Here is a 10,766-nt window from a genome sequence, read left to right as displayed (position 1 = left end):
TTCAGAAAACTGGGTCCTTGAAAGGAATGCTATTCAACATATAAGACAATGCTAAGCTTTTAAAATGGTTTTATGAAGGCAAGACTTGACTTCAGTTTAGTTTACTCTTATCACATCAACTATTATAAATTGCAATACAATAATCCTTTTAAATAAATGTTAGTTCTTTTGAAGTACATTGAAAAAATGTTGGTTATTTTCAAGCAGAAGTGTTACCTGTAAAATACTGTTCTGCATTTCTATAACCGCTCTCTTTTATTTCTAGGTATTTCCACACAATATACTTGGGTATCCGGAGCCGACGGAGTGGAGAGAATGACAGATGGCGGTTTTATTGGAAAATGGTGTATGAGTATGCAGATGTGAGTATGCTGCATTTGCTAGCCACGTTTCTGGAAAGTGCACCACAGCTGGTCCTGCAGCTCTGTATTGTTGTACAGACTCGTACACTCCAGGCTCTCCAAGGTAGGGGTTCATTTAATCTATTTGTTTTTATTATTTTAGGAAGATGTAGTCTCTATACATATATATTTATCCTTCTTTCAAACTGCTGTGTGCCTGTGCTTCTGGCATAAGAGCAGATCTTGCCTGCTAGCTGCTATTAAGCTGTTAACAATGACTCTGTCAAGAAAGCCTGTGTTGTTGGAGTTTTTTTAGCCTTTCTTATTGGCCCTGGGTTGTAGGTAGGATTTATAATGTTTTGCTTTCTGCATGTCCTTGTAATAGAAGAGCTCTTCTGATTATCCACTGGGCCAATGTGAAAATTGCATCAATCAAACTATTGCTCTTCTCCCTATGCTTCTTTCTGTGAATGTTCAAAACCCTCCAAACTGCAGTAATGAGGTTCATATGGTATTATGCAAAACAGAAAATGGCATAGCAAAAAACAGCTATTCCGTGAAGAAAATGCCAGTGTCGCTGGATTACATGTCCATCAGTTCTCGGCCTTGTTTATCTGAAATAATACAGGTCATCTCCTGAGCATTACAACAATACTCATTCATTCAAGCTCTAGTTTCCTTCTGAGGTTGACGCTTTCAGCAAGCATGATTACTTCTTTAAAATGGTAAATGCATGTATATGTCCTTCCATAGGGTTTTATCAGTCAGTAATACAGATATAAGAATATTTCCTTCTCTACTGCTTTTTTTTTTGATGCTACTTTTGGCTACCTGACAGCTTTCCTTTCGTATTGCACCATTGTTTTGCCTCATGGCTGCACCTGGGCAGAAATTATTAGCAAGGGAATGAGGTGAATGAGAACTTGGGATCCAGAAAGTGACACAAACGTCATGAGGCCGTGAGGAGTGAAGGGAGGAGGGGCAGAGGGAGGAAGGAAATGCAACATTTTTGCCATTTGTTTTTAAGAAACAACTGGTGTGCTTGCCACTGTATGAGATAAAAATGTGACAGCACTTTGCTCCAAGAAGCTGTGGGTCTAGTTAGCTTATTATGAGTAACATGCAGTGAGACTGAGGGTGTGAAAAAGGACCGAGAACAAAGTGGGTAACTGTGTGAAGGCCTCGATCCTGGGCAGTTTTCTCTGGATAAATCAGAGGCTTTTCCTTTACCTCCCCTTTGAACTGATGTCTAATAACAGCTGTTCTGCTTCCTGTGTTTTTTGGTTTTGTTTCTTTATATCTAAAACTCTGTGACTGTAAGGGGAAAAGAAGGACAAAGTTTCTATTTTAATTAGTTGGTGCCCTGTACAAGGAAGGTTGCCTAACCACTTCCTAGAGCTATTTCTCAAAATTATGCTGCCCCACACCAACCAGTCCAAACTATTATAATTCAGGAAAACATATCACTTCAAGAAGCTTTGTCTCCCCAGAAAAAGAGACTCCAGAGAGGGGCTTAGGAGAAGAACATAGCCAGAATACTGTATGGTCAGCTGTAATTTAGCTATCTTCATAAACTATTAATACAGAAGAGTTCTTGCCCTCATTTTAGTGCAATAACAGATCTGTCTATGAGAAACCTGGCTGTTGAGTAGGCACTAAGCCTGTGATGTACTCTGCAAGTGGTTGTTAATTAGAGAAAACCTGAAATGCTTCAATTTAAAAGGCAAAGATGGTTCGTGAAGCCTGCAATCAGCTCTGTGAAATCTATGTATCAGAAACCAGAAAGGAATAAAACTATAATTATGGATTTCAGCTGAGAAGGCTGAAAATATTTACTTATCCTCTCTTCCCCCATTTTATTCCATCTTCCAAGGCTCCATTTAAAAAACCTAAGAAAATTAAACAAGGTTGTAGCATTTTCTTAAACAGTAGTACCATTATAATCTCCTGATGAAAGCTAATATGTTTTAGTACATTGCCAGCTGTGAAAATCCTTTTTCTGTTCTCTCTCCTATTTTAAAGAAATGTTAAGCATAATGATTTCACTATAGGATGGTAGATTTGCTGTGAGGCTGCATAAGGAGAGCATAATTTCTCTCAGTGGCATCATGCTACAACTGAGTGTTTTAAAAGGCCTAGCCATAAGGTATATGCTTCAGCTACCTGTCCACTCACTGAGCCTGTTATAGAGATTTCTAACATGGATCAATAAACAGAGTGTTTGATTGATTTTCTATGTTTAGAGAATGCTACTTGGTTTTTATTATTGTTCTTTAAGGCCTCTGTCCTGCAGGACAAAGTTATCATGACAATTGATAAGTGCCATCGCTAGTCCACGTTCTTATACTTCCATCACAAACCACAAATCTGGCAAAGGAAATGAATGATACTGGAAATGTCCTCGCCTAGAAGCAGGGTATTTCTAATATCAAGCAATTAATGACCACAAGAAGAACTGTTAAATATTTTATTTATGAAATTGTGTATTTTCCATTGCAAATGGACCAAAATAACAGGAGAATGCTGTTGGTGTGACTGAAGATTCTCTGTTTGGAATGGGTGTTGGCTAGGTGTGGATTATTTTTTATTTCGGTCCTTAAGCTCTGCTAATCAAGGTAAGAAATACATGCAGGCATGTACATACATCCATGAAGATCAAGAAAAATGTTGCACAACGTGTGCAAAACCTTCCCTCTCAGTCTTCCATACGCTGCAGTGAGGGCCACTTGAAAAGCCCAGATGATGCACCACAAGGATCCTTTAGCACTTGCCTGAGGTCCCCAAGCATGAAGTAAAAAACTGGGATGTAAACTTCTAGCACAGATTGTGGACCACTGTACCGTGACTGCTGCAGCAGAACATTGCTTATGTGGGAAGCCATAGACAGTCATTATGGAGTGGCATTGCTCTTCTGCGTTGGCACCCAGAGAAATATGAGTATTGATAAAACAGTATCAAAACTATTATCTAAAAAAACTGTTTCTTCTTTAAGATTTCATGAAAACTGGAAAATTAGAGGCAATGATCTTTATTATTCTGCCTACAACAGCAACCAAGTCCCTCCCAGAGTGGAAGGAGTGAAACGGCTTATGGGGGAAGCTGATGATCTCTCATTGCTAATTCCTCAAGAAGACAAACAACTTCAGTATGATGCTGGACTAAGCTGGAGCTGTGCTAACCCCCCTATTACCTCCACCTTTTCCACCCAGGTGGTTCCTTTGAGTTTGAAGAGATATCTAGAAAGATATCTGTCTAGAAGACAGATGTACCTTGAAAATAAGTAGTTCCTCAGTCTTTTCCTCACAGGATTCTGTTTCCCTTCCTTTCTCTTCATGTACTCTGACTGCAGCACTTTCACAGCAACTTCTCTGCTGAGCCAGCTGCACCTCCAAACTGCATTGCTTTTGTTTATTTGTTTTTTCCTCCTGTCTCTTAGTTACTCTGTAGAGAAGTCGTGTCCTAAGCAGCTTCATAGTGGGAGTCACTAGCTTCAGCAGCCCTATTCTAGGTGGGAACTGCATGAGTCATGGGGCAGCTCTGCATGTGGGGGGAGCAATGGCAGAAAGTCCACTGAAACAACTGCTGCTCATCCTGCATCATCTGTTTGCATAAGTCAGAAGTGTCTGAACTGTCTATAGGTGAGCTAGTTCAGCTACCAGAATCAGTCTAACAGCAATAGCCTGGAGGCCAGGGTGGGCTACCTCATCTCAGTGCCAGCCTGCATACACCAACCTCCTTAAAATCCCTGTGGACCTAGGCCCTTCACCCTGTGTTTTCAGTTCTGCTCCCAGGGCTGGGCACAAAGTCCTACAGTGGACCTACCTCCAAGTTACAGGGAACCGAAATACCAGAGTTGAAAGTGTTTGGGTTATCCCAATAAATTCAGAAGGCTGCAAGTAATTAACTTAAAAATGCCTCCACCCTTCAAGCCATTTAGTAAATAAGCAGTAGTTTCAGGGTCTTTGCTATAAAAACAAACACTTCCACAATAAAGTGCATATTCACCTAATCAGTAAGATCAGTCTAAAGGCTACAAGACTCTTCCTTGATGAGTCTCCAGCATAATGGCCACATCTCACTACATTTGCTCTTCTGTCTCAACAGGTCTTAGGACTGACAAAGTGATAGACAGACCTGGACTGGCAAACTGGCTCAGGGGGATTATTCCACAATAGCCTAGCTGACCAAGGTGTTCTACCCACCTAGATGACCAAGGGAAGCCAGTCAATGTGATCTTTTTGGATTTCAGTAAAGCTTTCAGTACTGTTGCTCACAGTATCCCCCTGGACAAAATGTCCAGCCCACAGCTGGATAAACATGTAATGCAGTGGGTGAGCAATTGGCTGATGGGTTGGGCTCAAAGGGTTATAGTAAATGGCGTTATGTTGGGCTGGCAGTCAGTCACTAGAAGGGTTCCGCAGGGATCCGTCTTGGGGCCAGTACTCTTTAATCTCTTCATAAATGAATTGGATGCAGGACTGGAAGGGATATTGATTAAGTTTGCTGATGACACAAAACTGGGAGGAGCTGTTGACACTCTCGAGGGCAGAGAGGGCCTGCAGAGTGATCTGGGCAGACTGGAGAGCTGGGCAGTCACCAACAGTATGAAGTTTAACAAGGGCAAGTGCTGGATTTTACACCTGGTGCACGGCAACCCTGTGTGTACGTACAGACTGGGGAACGAGAGGCTGGAGAGCAGCTCTGCAGAGAGGGACCTGGGGGATCTGGTTGATGGCAAGTTGAACATGAGCCAACAGTGTGCTCTGGCAGCCAAGAGGGCCAACCGTGTCCTGGGGTGCATCAAGCCCTGCATTGCAGCTGGTCAAGGGAGGTGATTGTCCTGCTCTGCTCTGCACTGGTGCGGCCTCACCTCCGAGTACTGTGTGCAGGTTTGGGCACCACAGTATATTAAGGATATAAAGCTATTAGAGAGTGTCCAGAGAAGGGCTGCGAAGTTGGTGAAGGGTTTAGAGGTGAAACCACATGAGGAGCAGCTAAAGTCGCTTGGTTTATTCAGCCTGGAGAAGAGGAGACTAAGGGCAGACCTCATCGCGGTCTGCAGCTTCCTCACAAGGGCAGGAGGAGGGACAGGCGCTGATCTCTGCTCTCTGGTGACCAATGACAGAACCCAAGGCAATGGCAGGAAGATGTGCCAGGGGAGGTTTAGGTTGGATATTAGGAAAAGGTTCTTCACCCAGAGGGTGGTGGAGCACTGGAACAGGCTCCCCAGGGAGGCAGTCACGGTGACAAGCCTGATGCTATTCAAGAAGCACTTGGACAATGCCCTCAGAGATATGGTGTGAATTTGGGGTTGTCTGTGCAGGGACAGGAGCTGGACTTGATGATCCTGTGGGTCCCTTCCAACTCAGGACATTCTATGATTCTATGATTCTATGAATCACTTGAAGCCAACCTACCTCCAGGCTGCCCCTGAAAATCTTTGATTTAATCATGGAAAGTCCTGCCAGCACCTCACCCAAGCTGCGAGTTTGCATCACATTGCTGGCATTCCCATGGTTGCACACTGGGTTCCTCAGACAATTTTATTTCTCCATTGCTAACTTGGTTGAGTCTCAGCTGGATCCAGTTGGACTCCCTGGGTCAGGGGGTGTCACAGAACTGGTAGTGCCATCCCTGGGGAGACAGGGTCGACACAGCACCAGGGTGGGTAGGGAAGGTCAGGGTTGTCCCTTTCTGTGGCACCTCATTTTGGAATCATGCCCGCAGACTGGCAGTCATCCCTTGGCACTCTCCTTTTACTTCCTTCAATTTTCCCACTGTGCCATTTGATTTTCAAAAGACTTCCCATCCTAAAAATAGTAAAAACCAGCAAGCAAAAAGTTCTGCTGATCATCTGATTGGTAAGAGACTTCTATCCATTAGCATACAGTTACTGTTGTCTTACTCAAGGGCATCATGTTCTAGCTGCTCCTAGATGAGCAGAAAGACAAGATTACTCCCTGGATTTACCACAGATTTCATTATTTATGCTGTATTAATTAACACATTGGTTAAATTATAGATTAGCTTCTCATTTCTGTTTACTGCATCTTATGCTGGCTAGTCAGCACTTGACATTTTTTTCTTCATAAGCCCCTGGGGGGTTTGTTCTGGCTTCTCTATACAGTAGTGTTAATCAAAGTCTCTATCAAAGTTTAATCAAAGTCTAATCAAAGTTTAGATCATATAACTGAAGTTCTTAATATAGACTGACAGTAGTGCAGAAGCAAAATGAGAAGTTCAGAACAATTTATAAATTCATCAAGTTTCATTGAAGTCACCACACTCCCATAAAGCTGCTGGATCCTGCTGAAATTGCATTTCCATGAAATCTCCCTGGCCAACCATTTTCCCATTTTCTTCCAGCTCTGTTGGAAATTCCTGTGCTGTTCATGTGCTGACACCGCAGCCAGCGTACAAAAGTTCACTGTGCTACCAAGCGTCACTCTCCAGTCCTTCTACTCCAAACAAATTGCTGTTACTGCCTGAGCTGAACAAGAAGTTCAGAGCCTTGCTAGCCGTTTATGACATGGCTGATAGGTCCTAACTTTATCTGGCAGAAGGAAATTATGTGTTAGCTAGTTCATTAAAAAATCCTCTGGCAAAGCTCATCCTCGTGCATCAGGAATTCATACTCTTTTCATATCAGCACAATAAACTGAAATTCAATTTAAGTCTTTACAATTTTTTTGAGGACAGCGCTCTGCTTTTGCATGGCTTTTTTTTTTTTTTTTTTTTTGTGACCTTCACAGCAATTTTGGATAGCTCTGTAAAGTGCTGCCTACATTTGCAGTGCTCTTTAAATAAAAAAAAAAAAAAGGAATTCTGATGTAAAATCTTATACAATTCAATGTATATTTGTATGGAAATAAGGTGCAACACTTGAGTTCTGGGCAAGCTGCCACTGCTTTTCTCTGCGCTGTCAAGGTTCTGCACCACTGAGGTCCAGCGCCCAGCCTTTCCAGAGAGAAAGAAAAGCAGAGCAAGCAATAGTTACAGATTCTGCCTGCAACTTGGCAAAACAGATTTTCAGTGACAAGGATGAACAAATATGATATACTATGGAGTAAATGTGTCTTCTGCAAATGACTTTTAAACATTTATAGGCCCCTTTGCAAATCTTAAAATGTTATCTTGCACTCATTAGGATAGAGCCATCATATTAGCACACCCTTGTTTTGTGATAGGATAGGAGAGGACTTCCTGAAGGCGATCATGTCATATAATCCATTTCATAACCTGATTACAATCTTAAAACTAGTTATACCCTTTGTATCTAATACACCAGTTTGAAGTTTAATTCTTTGATTGATAGAGACCTGCTGCTGCTGCCCTGCATTTTTAATTTCATCAGCAGTCTGTCCCTATTTATTCTTGTGCTGTCCCTGTTTTTACACTTGTTCCCTAAGGAAATGAGGTTTATGTGATTATATAGTCCATTTCTGGTCTTCAGTCTTGACTTTTAAGAACTTCTGATCCATTGCACTATTTCAATCAAATATAAAAGAACAACCAACATCTCAGAGGTAATTATGTTTCTTTAAATATTGTGAAAAAAGCAGCCCAGTTAGAGGAAAAAGAGACAAATGAGAGCCTCCACTAAAGGGAAAAGCAGGCAGACTTCAACCGTTATTCTTTTTGTTAGGCATAAGCCACCAGTCAGTCCAAATATGCATCCTTCCAGACAAGGCATTGCACTGCTCTCCCCTGCCCAGTGGGACTATTGTGGTAGAGAAGTGGGGTTGGGGAATAAGAGACACTTCGATGCAAAAGTAAGAATCATCCCTACTGCTGCTCATTCTTTCATCTCATGAGATGTTCTGCATTTTCTTGATTACCTTCATAGACTTCCCTTTCATCAGTTCCAGTCTGAATTTACCTTTGGTGAACATAGATGACCGAGACTCTAGATTACTCCAGATTACATTTCTCCAGAGCTGTCACATTTCTCATGGCATTATCTCCATGGGAGATGGTAATAGGACCCAGGGGAATGGCAGGAAGATGTGCCAGGGGAGGTTTAGGTTGGATATTAGGAAAAGGCTCTTCACCCAGAGGGTGGTGGAGCACTGGAACAGGCTCCCCAGGGAGGCAGTCACGGTGACAAGCCTGATGCTATTCAAGAAGCACTTGGGCAACACCCTCAGAGATGTGGTGTGAATTTGGGGTTGTCCTGTGCAAGGACAGGAGTTGGACTCAATGATCCTTGTGGGTTTCTTCCAACTCAGGACATTCTATGATTCTATGATCTCACTAGGTATGATCTAGAATTGTAATTCACCTTCGACTCAGGCATGGCACTAGTTAATGTTAGTTATTTCATGATACTTTAAAACACACAGGCTCTTCTGGGGTCATGTCACTCTGATGCAGCTTCAATTACATTAAAAAAAATTATTAGCAACTAAATGCATGTAATGAAATTTCATCTTGTTTCTGCTTTTCCAGCCTGATTTTTTCCACACATCACTCTCCTTTTCTACATTGATAATGTCTCCCAAAGCCTTATTAGTATATTACTTTTTAAAACCAAGGCCATTAAAAGAAATATTCAGATAAGATTGTTTCCAAGAGTAATCAGTACTTTAAAAAGTAATAGTAACCCTACTCCAGCCCAAGAGTTTTTCAGTAGCATTTCAACATAATCCTGCAGTATCTTTCTTTAACTACTTCCTTTATCTGCCTTAGCTATCTTCTACTAATCCCCATCTTCTTAAGCTTCACTGGTACTTTCCTGTTAGCATGGTAATCACCACTCTGACAAAGTTTTGATAGATTAGATCTGCCACATTTTATTTCATGAGAAAGGGGTTATAAAAGAAAGATACCAAGTTAGCTTAGACTCTGTGGCTCTCTTAATGATCCACTTTTTTTGCAGATATCTGTTATTTTTCATCTTCTTTTAAGTTTACTTTCATTTTCCATTAGTTTTTGCTTTAAAAGCTGCTCTAAAGCTTTGTATTGTATCAAAGCCTACATTGTAGTCCTGTTTTAACCAGGTACTTGTGAAATGCACCAGATTATCTCTTTTCCAGTCATGTGGCAGCAGTTCTGAGTGGAGAGACTTAAGATGCTTCTTACCAGCAGCAGGATTTCATACACCAGCTTTTTTTGAATCCTGAAACAGAGATTTTCTGGTTGCACTTGGTGAAAACAAGGAGCTTTGGGTTTTTCTTCCATCAACAGTAATGCAGAATTCCTTTCTGTTCTCATTTCCTATCAGCTGGCACTGTCTTTACGACCTTGTTTCAAGAGCCCTTATTGAAAAATTACCTATAAGGCACAGCCTTTACTACTGATCAGTCTTTTTCCATTCCTATCTAGGCACTATTTCTGAGGTGGGTTTGCATACAGCTAGGTTTTGAGGCTTCTTCCAGAAGCTTTTTGCTTTGCAAGGATTAAAAGCTCCAGAAATTCTCTGTTTTGCGTTAAAGAAAATCCAAGTCTCCTCCACAGAGAAATCTCCGAACAATTAATTTCTGCTGCCTTCACTCATTTCTTTAAAATTCTGATAGACAGACTTACTAACAGATCTATTTTTGTTTATCCCTCCATTTTATTTAAATTAAACCAAGATTCATGTGATTCTATGCTATTTTTTACAATCAGCTGTCCTATAACAACCTCAATACTTTCTGTAACTAAGTTTAGAAAGAAGCCTCTCTGCGTTCTGTCAGAAAATCTGTCAGTTGTCACACTCCGGAATATCTGGGCTGCCTTTTAGTAGCATTTGTTCTTCACTCTATATCTGAGAAATCGGAGACTGCCGTAACGAGACGATTCTCTGCAGAATTTCTCCCTGTAATGACGGTTTGAACATCTCTGTCCATACCCAAATTTAACTCTGGAATTCTACACCAGACTCTAACAACTACCCACCATCTTTCCACAAATTAATTTTGTATGCAAACAGAATCTGTTTTATTGGGGGTCCCTTTCTGAAATATCCGTCTGTCATTCCATTCACTCATGCCACTTTTACCATTATTTCCATCTTTTCTGAATGCCAGCAACCTTTCAGTACCTAAGCACAGGGAGTGACTGAGGACGACTCCATGATGTTTCTGTAACCCTGTAGTTCTGTTTGTAGCCTGCACCCATGACTTCATTTCCTGCATTTCCAGATGTCCTGTCCCTGTCCAGTCAGCTATCTGTAGGTATGATACGTCAATAGAACCTGTAAACATAAAAAAGGCAATGTATGAAATGTGGCAGGTACTGTCAGGAAGATAAGGGGTTGGCAGAGTGATGGTGTTGTTTCTTAGCGCATCCATAACAAACTCAGTGTATAGGACCTCAACCTCTGAAAATCAGCTAGAGAAGATATTAATGAGCATTTTTCTTCTTTCTGTTTAAGTGCAATTAAAAAACCTAATTCCTCTAGCAACATCAGGAACAAGAGCGGAACTGCCTCCAACATTTTCT

At 41.4% G+C, this 10,766-nt stretch overlaps 1 protein-coding gene across 1 annotated transcript in view; it reads left to right on the top strand.

Moving 5' to 3' along the window:
* Nucleotides 1-269: 269 nt before the first annotated feature.
* The window catches only part of XKR4 (XK related 4), an 87,518-nt gene continuing 77,021 nt past the window's right edge, over nucleotides 270-10,766 (top strand). The window contains exon 1 of the mRNA XM_064442713.1: nucleotides 270-465. Coding sequence (XP_064298783.1) covers nucleotides 342-465 — 124 coding nt within the window. The 5' untranslated portion in view covers nucleotides 270-341. The remainder of the gene's footprint in view (nucleotides 466-10,766) is intronic.

The sequence above is a fragment of the Phalacrocorax carbo genome, chromosome 2, assembly GCF_963921805.1.
Source record: "Phalacrocorax carbo chromosome 2, bPhaCar2.1, whole genome shotgun sequence".
Lineage (NCBI taxonomy): Eukaryota > Metazoa > Chordata > Aves > Suliformes > Phalacrocoracidae > Phalacrocorax > Phalacrocorax carbo.
Note: the sequence above shows the minus strand (reverse complement) of the source record. Positions and strands in the feature narration are given on the sequence as shown.